This window comes from Ovis canadensis, chromosome X (genome assembly GCF_042477335.2).
Source record: "Ovis canadensis isolate MfBH-ARS-UI-01 breed Bighorn chromosome X, ARS-UI_OviCan_v2, whole genome shotgun sequence".
Classification (NCBI taxonomy): Eukaryota; Metazoa; Chordata; class Mammalia; order Artiodactyla; family Bovidae; genus Ovis; species Ovis canadensis.
Window position 1 is genome coordinate 44,764,269 of NC_091727.1, and position 21,046 is coordinate 44,785,314.

General features: G+C 40.6%; 1 protein-coding gene across 5 annotated transcripts in view; it reads right to left on the bottom strand.

Moving 5' to 3' along the window:
* Nucleotides 1–21,046, bottom strand: part of EFHC2 (EF-hand domain containing 2) — a 234,573-nt gene that overhangs the window by 99,257 nt on the left and 114,270 nt on the right. For all 5 annotated transcript variants that reach the window (XR_011446121.1, XR_011446120.1, XM_070289922.1 and 2 more), the window contains exons 6-9: nucleotides 20,278–20,391; nucleotides 19,752–19,890; nucleotides 13,055–13,220; nucleotides 99–241 (exon numbers count right to left, since the gene is read on the bottom strand). Coding sequence is in view for 3 of the 5 variants with exons in the window: in XM_070289922.1 (XP_070146023.1) it covers nucleotides 99–241; nucleotides 13,055–13,220; nucleotides 19,752–19,890; nucleotides 20,278–20,391 (562 nt within the window). In the remaining 2 variants the exon portion in view is untranslated. The remainder of the gene's footprint in view (nucleotides 1–98; nucleotides 242–13,054; nucleotides 13,221–19,751; nucleotides 19,891–20,277; nucleotides 20,392–21,046) is intronic.

The window sequence follows — 21,046 nt, forward strand, 5'->3', positions numbered from 1 at the left end:
ATCATAGGCTACAAAAATGAGATTATATTATATAACTTTCAACATGAAGAGACAGTTCACTGTTCTGAGGAAATTGCTCTGGGTAGTATGTCTCTTACCTGAATTCCTCTCTACGGGTTCAAACACTGAAATTGTGTCATCACGGAGAAAATATGAAATAACAAACATCCTTTCCGCATCAGCACATTTGTGTGTGATTAGTTTTGCAAAAAATCGGAGTATATTGCTTATGTTGCCATAGCTAAATGGAAGAAAAAATGAAGGTTATAGCATTATATAAGTAATCTTTTATATATTACATATGTAAAAAATCCTGCAAAATATATGCCATTTTTATTGATATATAATATTAGTTTCAGGTGTATGACACAATGATCTGATATTTGTATATATTGCAAGATGACCAACACAGTTAAGTCTGGTTTACACTCATCACCACACTTAGCTACAAAAATTTTTTTCTTGTGATGATAGCTTTTAAGATCTATTCTCTCAACAACTTTGAAATATGTACTATAGTATTATTAACTACAGTCACCATGCTATATATCACATTCCTGTGACTTATTTATTTTATAACTGAAAGTGTATACTCTTGACCCCTTTTACCCACCTCCCATCCAAGTGCACTATGGTTTTAAGACAGGGGCATAAACTCTCAGAGGTTGGAAAAAAAAGTTCAACCATTTTCTTATTAGGGCTCTAAATCTATATGCAGAGACATATTCCCAGTTTATTAAAATATCTCTTATTCTTTCAAAGTTCTCTTTCAAAGAGTTCTAAACACTTTTTATCACAATAGACCCAGCACTCAGAAAACATTTAGCATTTTCCCTGCTTGTGATCATACCACCTAGACTGTTCAGTCTGGCTTTCTGGGCCATTAATAGTCTGGGTTCACACACACACACACACACACACACCCATTTGTCCAGGTTAACACAGGGGAAAACGTCCAGGGTAACACATTGGGAAAACGTACCCAAAACAAATGTCATAAACACATTGCTCAAACCATCTGCATTAAATGGCTGTTCTCTGCTCACAAGTTGGACAATAATCACAGCAACCATGTCAGCTAGAAGCACTGCGCCTGGGCCTTGCTGCACCAGGAGGCAAGAGTTTGTGCTTTGCCAGTGCCTGAAGCAACCTCCCCACTTCACTGCCCACTTTCTCAAGCCCATTCCTTATTTTTCCTCCAACCTCACATCGTCTCCTTGCCAAGTCACTCTCCCAGTTCCCCAGCAGCCCCCTAACTCCCTTCAAGGGAAAATTTCCCTTTTCCCTTTTAAATGCTATATTAAATATGACAGACCTTTCATAACACTTATCACCCATATCATAAGTTGCTGTTACAAGTCTCTTTTCTGAGGGCAAGGACTGCATCTTATTAATCGTTGTCTAATACAACATTTTTTTTTGAATTCTAAGTACTTAATGTATGTTTGTAGAAAGTTGTTATAAGATCCATGTAGATTGGAATTTGCACTTAGAATTCTATGTGTGAATAGAATAGTCTTGAAGACTGATGATGAGATCAAATTCTAGAACCTAAAGTTCCCCAAATTGACTGCCTGGTTATGGAATAAATTAATTTATGGTGTGTCAGCAGAAGTATGTCTGTGGATATTAGCTAGTGAAAGGTGGTGCTGTGCTATGCTTAGTCACTCAGTTGTCTCCAACTCTTCGCAACCCCACAGACTGTAGTCCTCCAGGTTCCTCTATCCATGAGATTTTTCAGACAAGAATACTGGAGTGGGTTGCCATTTTCTCCTCCAGGGGATCTTCCCAACCCAGCGATCAAACTCACATCTCCTATATCTCCTGCATTGGAGGTAGATTCATGACAAACACTAAACTCTTTGGGAAGGCTCTGATAATCAAAATCAATACCCCAAGGAAGAACAGAGTAAAATAAACCATGTACTTCATCCCTTCCCTGTCATAAGAGAGGTCCTCACTTTCAGTCTCCAATGCCGAAAATCATTCTTTCCTTTCGGTCACAGTGATTTATAAAGAAACAGACCAAAAAAATATATATTTCTGATTTGCAGAGGCAGAAGGTGTTTTTCTCTGTCCAAGGAGGCAGGATTGAAAAAGCATGGCTCCATGATTCCCAGCTTGAGGCCTCAAGTGAGATGGAAAGTAGCAATTTGGAGGCTAGCCCCAGGGCAGCCCTGGCAAAACAGCCAGACCTCCATAGCTGTTTTCTTAGTCCCTAGTTTCTCAGGCTTCAGACAGACCTCGTACAGCACAGGGAAGGGACAGCTATACCTTTTCGACCATCTTTTCTGGTACATAATTGGATTTAAAAGTAACAAACAGATTTGGTAACCGCCCCCTCTCATGAAAGACCCATACTTTTACAGATGCCTGAAATATCCTTGAAACAACTGAATGAGGTCTAAAGTCAGGCCAAATGAACACAATTGCAAATTTAGCCTCTTAGAACTTACATAAATTTACAAATGTGGATGTTAAGTATGGATTTTTAATGTTTAATATGCCTTTTTAAACGTAATTCTAGTGTTTTAGACAGCTTATCAACCAGGAATACAATCTACTCAAGCAAAATCTTTATCTACACTACAATCTGTAGGTGTCCTCCAGTCCATGGGGTCGCAAAGAGTCGGACATGACTGAGCGACTGAACTGAACTGAACACTACAGACTACTCAAGCAAGATCATTCACAAATGTCATGTGTGAAAGTCACACGGGGAGCTTGTTAAATATACAGAATCCAGAGTCCCACTCCTAGAGATATGGATTCAGTAGTTCACTTGCAGCTCCAGAAACCTACATTTTTAATAAGCTCCCCAAGAGATTCTGATGAAATCGTCCGCAGAGCATGCTTTGAGAAACACTTGCAGGTTATCTTCAGATATTTCTTTGACTAATAAGCTAGTTATCAAAGTTCTCTAAACACTCTTTATCACAATACACCCAGCACTCAGAAAAAATTTAGCATTTTCCCTGCTTCTGATCATATCACCTAGACTACTCAGTCTGGCTTTCTGGGCCATTAATGGTCTGGTTCAGACACACACACACACACACACACACACACACACACACACACACACACACCCCTATTTGTACGACTGCCTATAACACACTCTCTACTCAAATCACATAGTCACTTCACCTAGCGCCCCACACTGAGCGCCCCTCACTTAGCGCCCCACACTGAGCTATATCCAGCCCTTTGCTTTGTGCCATCCCCTCCCCCAGGGTACACTCTCATCCTTTCTTATGCCTGTCCAGAATCCTGCCCATCCATTTGGGCCTCAACCAGTAGAGCTCTCCGTGACCATGGCTGCCTACCCAGCTGATCACCTACCTACTCATGCTTCCTGTACCAAATATTACCTGTGACACCCAATTTAGCATTGTATAGACTTGTATCCTTGACTGTTTTTTTTTAATGTGTTGGTCTCAAAACAAATGATAAATTCCTAAGTCCAGCAGCTATGTCTTAACCTTTTCTCCACACAGCCCAGAGTTACCTATAATCATTGTCTTGAATTCTTCTCTTGACACAAACCTACTCTAACTACAGTCTTTCTCATCTCAGTAGATAGCAACTCCATCTTTCCAGTTGGAGAAATCTTGGGAGTCATTTTTATCTCCTGTTGTATCCAATCTGCCAGGAAACCCTACTGGTTCAACCTTCAAAAATATTTCCAGAATCTGCTATTTCTCACCATTTTCATGGCACTCACCCTGATGGAGCCATCATAACTTTTCTCTTGGGACTACTATAGTCTTGTTTTAACTGGTCTTTACTTCCACCATTGCCCTTCTACACTCTAAGCTCAACACTGTGTCTGGAGTCATTCCTTTAATACATAAATCAGATCAAGTCACTTCTCTGTTCAAATCTCCCAATGAGTCCCCTTATCACCGGAAGTCAAAAGAATCCTTACAATGGTCTGAAAGGCCCTATGTGATCTGATTGCCCATTACTTCTCTTAATCTGTCTACCCTGCCTGTTACTCATCTTTTCTATCCTTGTCAGCTTCCTGCCTATTCTTTGCACATCCCAAGCCTGCTCCTTGCTCACCATCTTTACACCGACTGTTCCTTCTGCCTAGTACAGGTTTCCTCTCCTCAGTAAGGTCTATCCAAACCACACTGTTTAAAATTGAAACCAGCGTTTACTGTTTGTAGATTTTTTGACGATGGCCATCCTGACTGGTGTGAAGTGATACCTCACTGTAATTTTTATTTGCATTTCTCTAATAATGAGTGATGGTGAGCATCTTTTCATGTGTTTGTTCACTATCTGTATGTCTTTGGAGAAAAGCCTGCTTAAGTCTTCCTCCCACTTTTTGATTGGGTTGTTTGTCTTTCTGGTAGATGTCCACTGGCAGATTAATGGGTAAAGAAGTTGTGGTACATATATATTAATACAATGGAATATTACTCAGCCATAAAAAGGAACACATTTGAGTCAGTTCTAATGAGGTGAATAAACCCAGAGCCTGTTATACAGAGTAAAGTCAGAAAGAGAAAAATTTTATATATTAATGCATATATACGGAATCTAGAAAAATGGTACGGATGAACCTATTTTCAGAGCAGGAATAGAGACACAGACACAGAGAACAGACTTTGGATATAGCAGAAGGAGAGGGTGGGACAAATTCAGAGAGTAGCACTGACATATATACACACTACTGTGTGTAAAACAGATAGCCAGTGGGAAGCTTCTGTATAACACAGGTTGTCACAAAACACCGGCTGCTTTGTGACAACCTGGAGGGGTGGGGGGCATCCTGGAGGAAGAGCACATATGTGTTCTTGTAGCTGATTCACTTTGTTGTATGGCAGAAGCCAACACAATATTGTAAAGCAGTTAACCTCCAATTGAAACTACTTTAAAAATTGAAACCCAGGTTGCTCCTCAAGCCTCACATTCTAAGTTCCCATTTATTCTCTTCATAGCTACCTTCTTAATTGTTTTGTGGCACTTTAATGCCTTCCATACACTAGAGAATGTACTTACGTATTATCTTTCAGTTCAGTTCAGTCGCTCAGTCATGTCCGACTCTCTGCGACCCCATGAATCGCAACACACCAGGCCTCCCTGTCCATCACCATCTCCTGGAGTTCACTCAGACCCATGTCCATCGAGTCCGTGATGCCATCCAGCCATCTCATCCTCAGTCGTCCCCTTCTCCTCCTGCCCCCAATCCCTCCCAGCATCAGAGTCTTTTCCAACGTGAGTATTATCTTTATTGCTTATTATCTACCTCCCCTAGCTAAAATGTAAATTCTATGAGGGCAGGGCTCTGTGTCAGTTTTGATCCCAAGCCCCAATATCAGCGTCTGGCACACTGAGGGTAAATGACTGGCTCACCCAAGGCTACATACATAATAAAAACCTTAAAGATAGCTATAGCTATAGTCTTATGGTTAGAAAAGACATGAAGGCTTATTATTACTAATGGGAAAGTGGAAAATAAATGACTGCTGGAGACAACAGATGGACAATATCTGAAACAAGTCAGAGATTAAGATTAAATTGTGAATCTTTAGATGCTATATGATTATGAATAGCAAAAGTCTGGGATAACATCCTTTCTGGTAGGAAGCCATCCATCTCTTCTACCCAGCATTAACAACTAAAAGGGTGAATGTTCATTTTATTTACTCCCTTATTTATCATTCCTCTTCTCTTATGGAGAAAATATTTACTGAATCCCAAGTACACAGCCAGCACTGTTCTAACTCTAAGAAAAGCAATAAAGCCAGTCCTGCCTCAAGGAGCTCTGGGTCTATATATGTAACTGCCACACACCATGATATGTACAGATTCTGGGGCAAAAAAGGTGAACTCCAGGAGTTGATTTCCCTGGGTTCAAATCCTACCTCAACTAAAACTTAGCTGTGTGAGATTGGATAAATTGAATAGACTCTCTGAGCCTCAGTTTCTTCATGTGAAGAATGGGTACAATACTATTTTCTACTTTATGAGGTTGTTTTGAGGATTAAATGAGATCAAGTATTGTAGTTAGCACACTGTAACCACAAACTACTTTTTACTAGTAATAATATTAGAAGTATGATCAGCAGAGTATTATGAGCACACAGAGAACAAAATAACTAATTCAGCCATGTGCAATGAGAAAGATATTTTTCTGGTTCTCCCAAGTCAGCCTGGACAATCTACCCAGCAGGCACCACAGTGAATTTTTACCCAGACAATAAAAGTCTTCATTCCATCAAAATAAAAACCTCATATGCTTTGATCTGAAACTATCTCTCTCCAGTGACTCACCATAGATGACTGTTAACCTCAATCAACAATGAACACAAGTACAATTTTAATAGCAATATATATCATCAATATATGTCTTGTGTGTTGCACGTCTCAATTCACAGTTTATTTATTTGCATTAAGAAACTTTTCTTTGTATGCTTTGTGAGATCATCTTCCTAAGGTTCTCACGGTTTGAAAACCTTGGGTTATTCAAACTCATGTGTAAGTCTCCAGCTGAATGTGCCAGTTTCTAGGAAACAAGGTCACTGTGTGGGAGGAGCTTGAGAGAAGAAGCGTATTCCTGGCACAGAATGAGCAATGGACAGAAAGAAAGGAAATTAGAGCTATTCATGCCTGGACCACCGTTCTCCAGCCACAACAGCATGACAAGAACATGGAATGCTGTCTATAGTCAGTGCTCTGTGGACAAGTTGATGTGGTGCAGACAGAAAAAGACACTAAGGCAACTACTCACAAGGAACACTGTTCCCACTGGATTCCAGAAGCAACACCCTGGATCGTGTTTCATCCTGTGTATTTATAAGAAAAATTCCCTCTCCTTTTACAATAGGGACATTCTTCCTGCCCACCTCCTTCGGGTGGTTGTCCTTAAAAACAGCAGTTAGTGAAAAGTATCCATCAAAGCTATGGTTTTTCCAGTAGTCATGTACAGATATGACAGCTGGGACCATAAAGAAGGCTGAGCAATGAAGAACTGATGCTTTCAAACTGTGGTGCTGGAGAAGACTCTTGAAAGTCCCTTGGATTGCAAGGAGATCCAACCAGTCAATTCTAAAGGAAATCAAACCTGAACATTCATTGGAAAGACTGATACTGAAGCTGAAACTCCAATACTTTGGCCACCTGATGCAAAGAGCTGACTCATTGGAAAAGACCCTGATGCTGGGAAAGATTGAGGGCAAGAGAAGGGGACAACCGAGGATGAGTTGGTTAGACAGTATCACCAACTCAATGGACATGAAATTGAACAAACTCCAGGAGACTGAAAAGCAGGGGAGTCTGGCATGCTGCAGTCCATGGGATCACAAACAGTCAGACATGACTTAACGAGTGAACAACAACAATCCATCAAAAGTCCTGCCCTGCAACTTCACCATAAATACTGCTATCTACAAGGGAGGATGGAGTATGAGTTGGTGTCCCTCTAATGTGATCCGAAATTAGTGGTTCTCAAACCCTGGTGCCCATCACCAGAAACCCCTGGATGTCTTGTTAAAACACAGAGCCAGGCCCCACCCCCAGAGACTGGGCCTCAGTAGGGGACCACACTTTGAGCAGTATCAACTCTGAAACTTAAAAACAAAACTCCCAAGTCCTTACAAATAAAAGATTACTTCTTAAAAGACAAAGGACATCATGTCAAGGCAAATGCAGCCTTTCAGACACTACACAATTCTTAACGCATTTTTACCATGTTTACCGTGATACCAAAACTGTTCCCTCCACCTCAAGATATTCTACAATGGCATCTCATGCCACTGAATTTGATCAAATTCAGGGTGATGCCTTGTTGTTTTCCTTCTCCTGCTCTTACTCCATGTTCTCTTTATCTTTTTTCTCTTTATCTTTTTACTCCATGTTCTCTTTATCTTTTTTCCCCTCACATAGGACTTCAGTGTTTAGTCTGCATCCTATTCAAGCCTCTGCAACATTTTCCCAACCCTCTTCCTCCTCCTACCACAACTTCTTTCTCCAGGGCTCCATTTCCTACAGAAGCAAAAAGTAGCCATGAGTACTACCACATTATACACTTGACTCAGGGGCACATTTTTCCTCACATATATTAGGAACAATTTTGAAAGTCCTTCTTTTGAAATCATATTCCACTACATAAGCAATCTGTGGTTACTGAACTCAACCAAGTCTCTTAAATTAAAATCAATTAACATTCTACAAAACAGTTATAAATCATGGAAGCCACTACAGCCTATGGGCCAAATACAGCCAGTCACCTGTTTCTATATGGCCTGTGAGCTAAGAATGGTTTTTAGGTTTTTAAATGGTTGAAAACACTCAAAGAATAATACTTTCTGATATGTAAAAAATATATGATATTCAAATGTCAGTGTCCATCAGTTCAGTTCAGTTCACTCAGTTGTGTCCGACTCCTTACGACCCCATGAACCGCAGCACACCAGGCCTCTCTGTCCATCACCAACTCCCGGAGTTCACCCAAACCCATGTCCATCGAGTCGGTGATGCCATCCAACCATCTGATCCTCTGTCGTCCCCGACTCCTCCTGCCCTCAATCTTTCCCAGCATCAGGGTCTTTTCCAATGAGTCAACTCTTCACATCAGGTGGCCAAAGTACTGGAGTTTCAGCTTCAACATCAGTCCTTCCAATGAACACCCAGGACTGATCTCCTTTAGGATGGACTGGTTGGATCTCCTTGCAATCCAAGGGACTCTCAAGAGTCTTCTCTAACACCACAGTTCAAAAGCATCAATTCTTCCGTGCTCAGCTTTATTTATAGTCCAGTTCTCACATCCATACATGACGACTAGAAAAACCATAGCTTTGACTAAATGGACCTTTGTTGGCAAAGTAATGTCTCTGCTTTTTAATATGCTATCTAGGTTTGGTCATAACTTTCCTTCCAAGGACTAAGAGTCTTTTAATTTCATGGCTGCAATCACCACCTGCAGTGATTCTGGAGCCCAGAAAAATAAAGTCTGACACTGTTTCTACTGTTTCCCCATCTATTTCCCATGAAGTGATGGGACCAGATGCCATGATCTTAGTTTTCTGAATGTTGAGCTTTAAGCCAACTTTTTCACTCTCCTCTTTCACTTTCATCAAGAGGCTCTTTAGTTCTTCTTCACCCTTCACATAAGGGTGGTGTCATCTGCATATCTGAGGTTATTGATATTTCTCCCAGCAATCTTGATTCCTGCTTGTGCTTCTTCCAGCACAGCGTTTCTCATGATGTACTCTGCATAGAAGTGAAATAAGCAGGGTGACAATATACAGCCTTGATGTACTCCTTTTCTTATTTGGAACCAGTCTGTTGTTCCATGTCCAGTTCTAACTGTTGCTTCCTGACCTGCATATAGGTTTCTCAAGAGGCAGGTCAGGTCAGGTCTGGTATTCCCATCTCTTGAAAAATTTTCCACAGTTTATTGTGATCCACACAGTCAAAGGCTTTGGCATAGTCAATAAAACAGAAATAGATGTTTTTTTCTGGAACTCTCTTGCTTTTTCCATGATCCAGCGGATGTTGGCAATTTGATCTCTGGTTCCTCTGCCTTTTCTAGAACCAGCTTGAACATCTAGAAGTTCACGGTTCATATATTGCTGAAGCCTGGCTTGGAGAATTTTAAGCATTACTTTACTAGTGTGTGAGATGAGTGTACCTGTGTGGTAGTTTGAGCATTCTTTGGCATTGCCTTTCTTTGGGATTGGAATGAAAACTGACCTTTTCCAGTCTTGTGGCCACTGCTGAGTTTTCCAAATTCGCTGGCATATTGAGTGCAGCACTTTCACAGCATCATCTTTCAGGATTTGAAATAGCTCCAGTGGAATTCCATCACCTCCACTAGCCTTGTTCGTAGTGATCCTTCCTAAGGCCCATTTGACTTCACATTCCAGGATGTCTGGCTCTAGGTGAGTGATCACACCATCATGATTATCTGGGTTGTGAAGATCTTTTTTGTACAGTTCTTCTGTGTTTTCTTGCCACCTCTTCTTAATATCTTCTGCTTCTTGCTAGGTCCCTACCATTTCTGTCCTTTATTGTGCCCATCTTTGCATGAAATTTTCCCTTGGTATCTCTAATTTTCTTGAAGAGATCTATAATCTTTCCCATTCTATCGTTTTCATCTATTTTTTGCATTGATTGCTGAGGAAGGCTTTCTTATCTCTTGCTATTCTTTGGAACTCTGCATTCAAATGGGTGTATCTTTCCTTTTATCCTTTGCTTTTCACTTCCCTTCTTTTCTCAGCTATTTGTAAGGCCTCCTCAGACAGCCATTTTGCTTTTTTGCATTTCTTTTTCTCAGGGATGGTCTTGATTCCTATCTCCTGTACAGTGTCATGAACCTCCATCCATAGTTCATCAGGCACTCTGTCTATCAGATCTAGTCCCTTGAAATCTATTTCTCACTTCCACTGTATAGTCATAAGGGATTTAATTTAGGGCATACCTGAATGGTCTAGTGGTTTTCTCCACTTTCTTCAATGTCAGTCTGAATTTGGCAATAAGGAGTTCATGATCTGAGCCACAGTCAGCTCCCAGTCTTGTTTTTGCTGACTGTATAGAGCTTCTCCATCTTTGGCTGCATAGGATATAATCGATCTGATTTTGGTGTCGACCATCTGGTGATGTCCATGTGTAGAGTCTTCTCTTGTGTTGTTGGAAGAGGGTGTTTGCTATGACCAGTGCATTCTCTTGGCAGAACTCTATTAGCCTTTGCCCTGCTTTATTCTGTACTCCAAGGCCAAATCTGCCTGTTACCCCAGGTGTTTTTTGACTTCCTACTTTTGCATTCTGGTCTCCTATAATGAAAAGGACATCTTTTTGCCTGTTAGTTCTAGAAAGTCTTGTATGTCTTCACAGAACCGTTCAACTTCAGCTTCTTCAGCGTTACTGGCTGGGGCATAGACTTGGATTACTGTGATACTGAAAGGTTTGCCTTGGAAACGAACAGAGATCATTCTGTCATTTTTGAGATTGCATCCAAGTACTGCATTTTGGACTCTTTTGTTGACTATGATGGCTACTCTATTTCTTCTAAGCGATTCCTGCCCATAGTAGTAGATATAATGGTCATCTGAGTTAAATTTACCCATTCCAGTCCATTTTAGTTCACTGATTCCTAAAATGTCGATGTTCACTCTTGTCATCTTCTGTTTGACCACTTCCAGTTTGCCTTGATTCATGGACTTAACATTCCAGGTTCCTATGATATTGCTCTTTACAGCATCGAACCCTGCTTCCATCACCAGTCCCATTCACAACTGGCTGTTGTTTTTGCTTTGGCTCCATCCCTTCATTTTTCCTGGAGTTATTTCTCCACTGATCTCCAGTAGCATATTGAGCACCTCCCGACCTGGGGAGTTCATCTTTCAATGTCCTATCTTTTTGCCTTTTCATACTGTTCATGGGGTTCTCAGTGTCCATAAACAGTTTTATTGGAATGTAGTCACACATTTGTTTATGAATTATCTATGGCTGTTTTCATGCTACAATGACAGAGCTAAGCAACTGTGATAGAGGCTGTATGGTCTGCAAAACAGAAAATATTTGTATCTGACCTTTTAAGAAAAAGTCTGATGACCCTTATTCTACACCATTTCCTAGGGATCATCTTGAGGAGATAGATATATATGGAAAAGCATATATATATATATATATATTTACATACACACACATATACATGGAAAGCCAATATAGATTGGAGATAATACAGCTTTGGGGGCTTCCAGATGACATATTAAAATAACCACTCAGTGTGAAGATGTGGGGAACAGAGAACCCTTGTACACTGTTGATGGGAATGTAAATTGGTGCAGCCACTGTGGAAAACAGTAGCATGGAGGGACCTCAAAAAATTAAAAACAGAACTACCATATGACACAGTAATTCTACTTTTGGATATATATATATACACAAAGGAAACAAAATCACTGTCCCCAAAAGATATCTGCACCCCCATGTTCAATGCAGTATTATTTGCAATAGCTAACACAGGGAAACAACACATGTCCACTAACAGGTATATAGATAAAGTGTAAAAAATACATATATATATATATATATATATGTCACACACACATATATATATGTCATACACACACACATATATATATATATGTCACACATACATGGAGCTTCCCAGGTGGCACAGTGGCAAAGAATCTGCCTGCCAATACAGGAGATGTAAGAGACACAAGTTTTAATCCTTGGGTCAGGAAAATCCCCTGGAGCTGGAAATGGCAACCCACTCCAGTTCTTGCCTGGGAAATCCTATGGACAGAGGAGATTGGAATGCTACAGTGCATGGGGTCACAAAGAGTCAGGCAAAACTGAGGACACACACACACACACACACACACACACACAGAGTGGAATATTATTCAATCATCAAAAAGAAGGAAATCCTGCCATTTGCAATAGCATGGATGAAACTTGAGGGCATTATGCTAAGTAAAATAAGTCAAGAGAAAGACAAATACTACATGATCTCACTTATATGTAGAATCTAAAAAAACAAACTCATAGAAACAGGGATCAGACTGGTGACTGTCAGAGGCAGCGGGGTGGGGAGTGGATGGGATAATTGAGTGAAAGTGATCACAAGGAACTAACTTTCTCCTATAAGATAAATAAGTTCTGGGAACATAACATACAGCATGATGATGACAGTAAGTAATAATGTATATTTGAAAGTAAGAGAGTAGAGCTTAAAAATTCTCATCACAAGAAAAAAAAAATCAAACTGTGAGGTAATGGATGTGAACTAATCTTATTGTGGTGATCATTTTTCAATACATACGTATATCCAATCATTATGTTGCATATCTTACACAATGTTTTATGTCAATTATTTCTGAAAAAACCTGGGGAAAAAAGTAAATAAAATAGCCACTGATGTAAGAATCTGTTAATACTTACATATTAATCATCTTCATTAAAGTTATAACAACATGTCCCTGGACTTGAAATCAGATAAATTAAGTGTCATCTGTTTTGTCATGAGGACAATATTACAAACCCCACATACATTTGGGAAAAATCAGATTAAAATAACAGTTCCCTCAAGCACCTGTCAAATTCCATGAACTTCTTGAAGTTCCTCTGATGAGGTGTGGGCATAATGCCTATGCAGGAGCGAAGAGAATCCTCTTCAGAACCGAAGCCGGTATAAGGTGGAAATTTCCTTTCTATTTTTGGAGGAGGTGGGGCCTTGCATGGAATCGAGGTAAAGTTCTCTATAACAAAACAAAGGCAGATGAAACATCAATATTTTTTTTTGCCCTGATTATGGATGTTTTGAAAGGTTTGTTATGTTTTCAAGATGAACATGGAGATCTTTGTAGACTATTTTAAACTCTTTCAAACAAAACACAGCAAAATCCTGAGAGGGTAGGTTTCAATCATGTTTACAAAAACCACAGAACTCACTCAATAATCACCATTGGTTCAAAAGAAAGAAAGAGAGAGAGAGACTGAGTGTGTCAAATAAGTAAATATTTATCTTTTGTCATCACATCCCCATTTCAGAATATTTTTTGTTCTTCCTTGATTTTTCCAATGATATGAAAATTCAAGCTTGAAACTTTATGCTACCCATTCCGTATTTTAACCTGTAATGTAGCTTTCTCCTATCTTTAGTCAACACTCGCTAATTAAATTCCTTTCCAAATAGGACTGACTCCCAGTTGTTTTGCCTTTACCTTCCCCATCTACTGTCTCTTCCTCCTGAGCCCACATTTTAAGCCCTCTCTCTTTCCTCTAACTTAGCTCCAGGCCATGATACTTCACTACCTAGATCAAAACCAAAAACATTTCTTCTCACCAACAGCCCCTCCCGGTTGCCTGTATTACTCCCCAAGAAAAGACTGCAATCGTACTGAAATGTGATACTGCAAAAATTGATAAATAAAACCCAAATCAAACTAACACAACTTTTAAAACCACCACTGCCAAAGGGAGTGGTAAGTGGTAAATACGGTTGACCTTGTTCATTCATTTATCATCTGTGAGGAAGGAGAGATGAAGAGACAGGTGGAGACATATTTGTAATAGCCTGGGAGCTGTTAGGTACTCATTTGTGAGGCTGTACCACCTCTGAGAAGCAAGTGTGCCCTCTGAAGTAGATGACACGTTGACTCAATAGATCCCAATCACCAGTGTTTGCACACCACAAATGGCAAAGATGATGTCTGGATCTTTCTTAAAGCAAAAGAAAGCAAAGCAACCAAACAACCCATGGAATCTCATTTCTACCTCTTCCCCAAAGTTGACCATCCCATAGGTGTTTCCATTAGAGCCTGAAAGGAGTCTTGCATAAGAATAGATTTCCTTTTCCATTGCCAAAGTTCTAATAGAAGGAAGATAACAGATTTAGTACATACCTCTCTAACTGAAAATGTGCACCAATGTGTCATCCAAGGCAGCCTACCTCTTAACATGGAGGGATAGGTTTTTTTCTTTTTTTTGGACTGATTGATCAAAAGGCTAAGGGGCTGTTTCTAACTCTGATTTGAAAACATTTTCAACTTTCACATTTCCTTAGACTTCCTAACAGCCTTTGTGTGGAACCTCCTCAAGCATAATCCCCAAAAGAGTATTGTTCCACCCTGACAGAAACTGCTCACAGAAGACATACTAACAAAGAGAATGCCATCAGATATTTCTCACTGACTTGGTGAAAGGAGGCGGTCAGGCTGCGGGTATGGAAGTGACTGGTGAGACTCTCCTATTGCTATTTTTGTGGCAATTAAAGAGAAGCCTTGGTAATAAAAAGGCAAGTTTAAATATTGGAATTCGTCAGAATTACAGCAGACCCTATCATTCCTAACTGTAACATGAAACACACCACTAACTGGTACCTTCATTTTTAGGAAAAGGACCATAGGGGATGGCAGGAAGAACTGTACGTGATTATTAGAAAATTCAGGCATGATTGGTTTCTTCCAACAGGGGACATATGCCTCCAACTCTATATAATAATCTAAACAGCCTAACCAAAAGAGGACACACGCTGAATCTCAAATTAAGAATGCATTCTACATCTTCCCCTAAAATTACAGGTTTTATAACACACTGTTGTTTTCTCAACTACATCATTTTTGCAACAGATTTAAGTAACAAAAGAATCAATTTAGAGCTTTCCTCTGCACCCACAGTGCCATCTAGTGTATAAATGCTGAGAACTGTTCCACTCCACCATGTCTGATTTTTCCAACAATACAGTCTTTCTGGATACTGTATACTCAAGATTCCATTTTTTATAGGTTAATTGTGTATATTCACAAAGGTTTGGGATTGTGCCTGGATAAGTTTCTGTCTTTGGTTTTCCATTGTTCCACCATCCTGCATGTTTTAGGTGTTAAAAAATATTTGATGAAAAAGTATACACTTTTATTTTTACAAAGCATCTTCCCAAATATCTTCTTTTTTAAAAAATTTTTATTGGAAGATAATTGCTTTACAATATTGTGCAGGTTTCTTCCATATATCAGCATGAATCAGCCACAGGTCCCAAATATCTTCTTACATTGACAGTCTAATAGATCCTAAAACACATCTGCCTTTCAAATAGTCCAATGCTTCTAATTCCGAGACTTGTAAAAACATATATATTGACTGTCCATTCACAACTGACTAGATTCCAACAAATTTACACAGAGGGGACAGACTCTTTTTAAAAAATGTATCTTAATGCTCCTTCACAGTGGTTTACTATTCATCATCTCATTTGGAAATGATTCTGAGAAAAGCCTTCAATTACCTCGATATTCACCTCTGATTTGCTAGTAACCCAGATTTGGACCCAGGTTTTGGGAGGCCTGAAGCTTATTATTTGGGAGAACCTCTGTAAGACAAAAAATGTCAAATAATTAAGATAAAATTAGGCCCAGGGCCTTGGAATGGGGCCCCTGAAAAGAAAAGAACCCTAAAGCTTAAGCTTCATTATTTTTGAGGTTGAATCCACCTCTGCTTGTACCTTATACTCAGGTCAAATGATTTCAGTGGGATGGTCACTTTGGGGTCAAATAATCACATAATTTTCTAGCTCTAGCTAGAAAACCCTTAGAAATCATCTAATTCTCAACCCTCTTCACTGCATACAAGAGGTTTTTTAAAAAAGCAAAATTGTTAGGTCAATCAAAGCCACGTGGTGAGACTAAAAGCAAACTCTACCTCGGCTGCTGCATCTGGGGATGGCTCATTTGTTCAAATGATCATTAGACTCTCAGATGCTCTGTTGTTTCTAACACCAAGAGTTCAGAGATGGCTATAAATGACTCCACAAAATTAAATATGCTTTAAGTTTTTTTGCTTATCCTTAATGGCTTCCCTGGTGGCTCAGATGGTAAAGAATCTGCCTGCAATGCAGGAGACCCAAGTTTGATCCCTGGGTCAGGAAGATCCCCTGGAAAAGGGAATGGCTACCCACTCCAGTGTTCTTGCCTGGAGAATCCCATAGACAGAGGAGTCTGGCAGGCTACAGTCTATGGGGTCACAAGAGTTGGACACGACTGAGCTATTAAGCATGCGCGCGTGCACACACACACACTAGTTTGGTTGTCCCAACCACTAAGAATTGATTGTAACAAAGTCCTCTTATGGACAAAAAAATAATAACCCAAGGCAGGAATTCTAGGTAAGAACAGTTTACATTCAAATCCATGTCCCTTCAGTGAAAGAAACACCTGCTAGAGCCCCTGGAGCCTCTTCCAACCTTCATGCTACAGGAAAGTCCGACAGGCCTCCATCTGCCAGTCCGTGTTCATACACATGAAGTAAGGAGGGAGTGACATGCTCCTGCCTGGCAGGCTAGCCAGGGCCAGCAGGATGGCCAAGCTGCCTAGTGGGGCAGTCACACTGGACTGTTTCATGGAGGAAGTTGCCTTCTCTTTAGAATCCTGAAACGCACAAAAGAATCTCATCTTTTTAGGAGTCCAGATGGGGTTTAACACAGGGGTTTTACATATATATCTCTTGGGATTCTGTCAAGCCCTCTGCTTCTACATAATAGAAAGCTTTCTCATGTGCCTTTCTTGGGACTGTGGCCAACTTCACCTCTTGGTCCGTCTGCTATTTTTTCTCCTCCCAAATATGTTGGGGGTGGCAATAGGTAAGAGAAGGTACTGAGGCACCCAGGCTGTATACTGCATTAGAAATCTCCCCCTGGCTTCCTCTTAGGGAGGTCCCTAGCTGTGTCATTGGCAGTTGTCAGCTTCTTCCGGTGGCGCTGCAGGGTGGTGACACCAGGTTTCTACTGACCACAATTATTGGCAAGGAAGGAAATGTGACCACAATTATTGCCAGGACTCTGTCCTGGTTTGGGCTTCAAGAATATCAAAATATAATGTATAAAATGTGGTTAGTCTTATGAATTTTTAGAGCCAGATGAATTATTTTAAAAAATTTAAATGTCTAAAGAAACTGCATCTATTTAATGTTACCAAAAAGTCAGGAAAAGCAAATTCAAAGATCATCAGAGAATACTGATTCATTCCCCTCCTCCCTGAATCATGGATATAATTTCTAGTCATTAGTTACATTAAGTATACTGTTGTTACTCAAGAAATGTTGTATAATAATGGTGTCTATTAAATGGGATATTTTAACATATTTTAGGAGAAATATAAAAAGTCAGCATGACTATAAAATGTATCATAACTGCATTTGCATAATTTTCTCTTTAAAGACATAATGCTCATGTTATATGAGCTTTAAAGGCACAAACGACTTTTTAAATATAATACAGTAAGTCTCTAGAGAGAGCAAAGAAGTGAGCAGGAAGAAATTAGGCACTAGGACTCAACTGAAACTGACCACAGGACATTTGAAGTTGATACATCTGGTGAGGATGGCTAGATCCGGAGCACACTGGTAGATTTCCTCTGCCTCTGAAAGTTCCCTGTAAACCCATCAAGAGACTAAGAATGTACTGGGTCTCTCCAGTACTATGTTCATTTCCCCAAATACAAACTTTATATTCTCAAAATCAAGTTAACAAACATCAACCAAATGTTGGACTTAATATTTAAGGGATCATATGACCTCACTACATCCTTTGTATTAAGGTAATCTTTCAGTGGGCTTCCCAGGTGGAACAGAGGTAAAGAATCCACCTGCCATGCAGGAGATGCAAGAGACACGGGTTTGATCCCTGGGTTAGGAAGATCCCCTGGAGTAGGAAATGGCAACACCTTCTGGTATTCTTGCCTGGGAAATCCCATGGACATAGGAGCCTGACGGGCTACAGCCCATGGATTCCAATTCTACAAAGAATCGGACATGACTGAGCAGGCACGCATACAATCTTTCAGTAGGTAAATGGAGACATACATAGGTTAAATGTCTTCAGTGACTCATTCTTTTTTTATCAATTTTCAACTCTACACTGAAGACTTGTCAACTCTGAACAGGTACTTACATTTATTAAAAATCAAATTATCCTTCCCAACTATCTAAGGGTCACTAGCAGCTTCTCTATGGCAGCCACTACCTGCACATTCCTGGCTCCTTCTTGTCCTCAGTACCCAAAACAAATATGCCCAACTGTGTCCACCAACAGGACTAATTTTAGAAAATAATATAAGAAGAGGCCACCACTTTGGCCCCATTTTGACTAATCTGGCATGCAGATGCAGTGGAACAAATTCCCTTAGTGAACCAAAGAGAGAAACTGAAAGTCTTTTATATTCCAACCCCTTTGTGTGCTGTGTGTCTTCTTACATAATATAATGATTCCCATGAGGCCAGGAATACTACACAATGGGGACATCAAGACACATAAAGTGGGCCTCGTGTCATCCTAGAGACAAAGCACCCTGTCTTTTAGGAAAAGCTGTGGTTGTTTCTGGCTTCCATCTCATGGCTCAGGGAAGTGAGCTCATATGAATACTCCAATGTTCAGAGAGGAGTAAGCAACCCCCAACCGAGCTCCAACCCCCAATCTGGGAGGTTGGCAACTCCTATCACCCCCACTTAGCCAAGCACCAGCAGGTACCTGAACCCTGGGGTAGAGGGCCCGGGAAGGGGGTAGGGCTGGCCTGCAGGTTTAACAAACGGAGGGGCTTGTTTTTCAGGTTTCATCTCAGATCCTCCCCCTGCTTCTGTGACAGTTATAACACCATGTAACATGCAGCAGATCTCTGCTCCCCTTCCAGCCTAGAAACTCCTTACACAACTCTGCAGCTCCTGTGTCCGCTGCAATGACCTACATCTAGTGGGTGCTTAATAAGTCACTGGCTTCCATTATGAACTGAACTAACCTGATCTGAATGGAATGAGGAGCTAAGAGAGAAGCTGGCAGCCTGGCTGTGCCTCACCAGGAAAGGTAGAGCAGATGGGCACAATTTGCTAGAGAACAAAAATCAGTATAGCCTCTGTGGTAAGCAAGGATTCAGTGGAAAGAAAAGTCTTTGCATTTCCATTTCAACTGCTTGACCACAACAGTGAGGCAGGGGACTGCATGGGAAAACGGCAGCCTTTGGCATCAGGCAGACAAGTTTAAGTTTTTGGCTCACTCTTTACTTGCTGCATGCATGACCTTCGTCCAGGAAACCCCTTATAAGCCATAGTCTCGTCACCTCTAAAATGAGGATGATATTAGGGGAATAAATAAGACAACAAATGCCTGGCAGTTAGCAAATGCTCGATCAACGGTAGCAGCTATTAGAAGCTCAGAGTTTGAAACTCAAAAGTCAGCTCAATCTTAACTAGGGAACAAAGACTCCAAGTTTAAATATTATTTTCTAATTGACAGATGTATCACTTACCAATTCCATATTTAGTCCTATAATAAGTTTTCGTGAAATCATCACAGTCACAAAGGAGCACTTTCCTTCCCCACACATTGATGGTGGTTCCTATGGATAGGTCAGTATCTTTGTAAAACTCTTGGTCTAATTGTCCTAGCTAATAAAAACAAAGGAACATGATGTTGGCACCACAGACCCACCAAAGACCTTGGTATCCCCCCTCTCAAAGGAAAAATGGAAATTTTTAAAAATCCATTACATCACTTACAACCATATTTTTAAAATCAAATCAAAAGACAACCACTCAAAATCAACATTTTAAAACACTCTTTTAGCAAGGTAGTGCTACAAAATGGCAATGCAACGCATATATTTATATGTATACTTAAGCATGTTTATTATTGATAAATGCAACAGTATAGCACATACATTGATATAGTCATCAATGTCGTTCACAACCAGTCTCCCAGAAGAATACGCAACTCAGCCCACATTCCAGGTTTCAGAGAAGCCATACTGGTAACAGTAATAAAACATGACTTACGTTATATTTATCCAACAGGTAGCCATACACTCGGGTCTCTGAGTAGCCACCATACACATTGAGAACTGTCCGGTCTGTTAACTGGCCTGGTTGATAGACTCCAGGGGGGCCATACTAGAAGATATAAATCAAATCAAGATGTGGTAGGTGGGCTCTCACCATAAACATGCTCCTGGTGAGGGGCTCAAGTGGCAAGTGATACCATCTGGTTCTCCTCTATCATCCCGAGCAAGACAGGACACAGACTCCAGCCACCTTTCCCCCATGTTTCCCCACCCCCTGCTGGCTGGTCTACACTCCCCTCATCCTTCAAGGACCTGATGAAGCCCTGTCTTTTCCTTCTGGGCTCTCCCATCCTGCTGGCCAGTCCCCAATCCAAACTTCTACAGCACCTACCTCAGGGTTAAACCACTTGTCATTGCTCTCTAACTGCTTCATCAGCAGTCATCTTTTCACTAAACAACAAGATGCCCTGACGGAGAAACCCTGCCTTGCTTTCTTGACTGGCTCAGCACCCTGCCTGACCCTGAGCAAGGAGGCATTTTTCTGGCTGAGAGAGGCAGTGTGGTGAGGTAGTATGAACAGTGAAGTGCGGTCAGCCTCTCACAGAAACTGTGACCGGGCGCAAGCCAGGGAGGACACTCTTCAGTTTCACCTGTGCTGGAGGTGGTCAGGCAGGAAATAGCAGAACTTACGGAAACTAATTGGTTTATCTCAGCTGAGAAATCAGAATCATCCCTGATACATGTGACATAAACTAAAAGTTAAA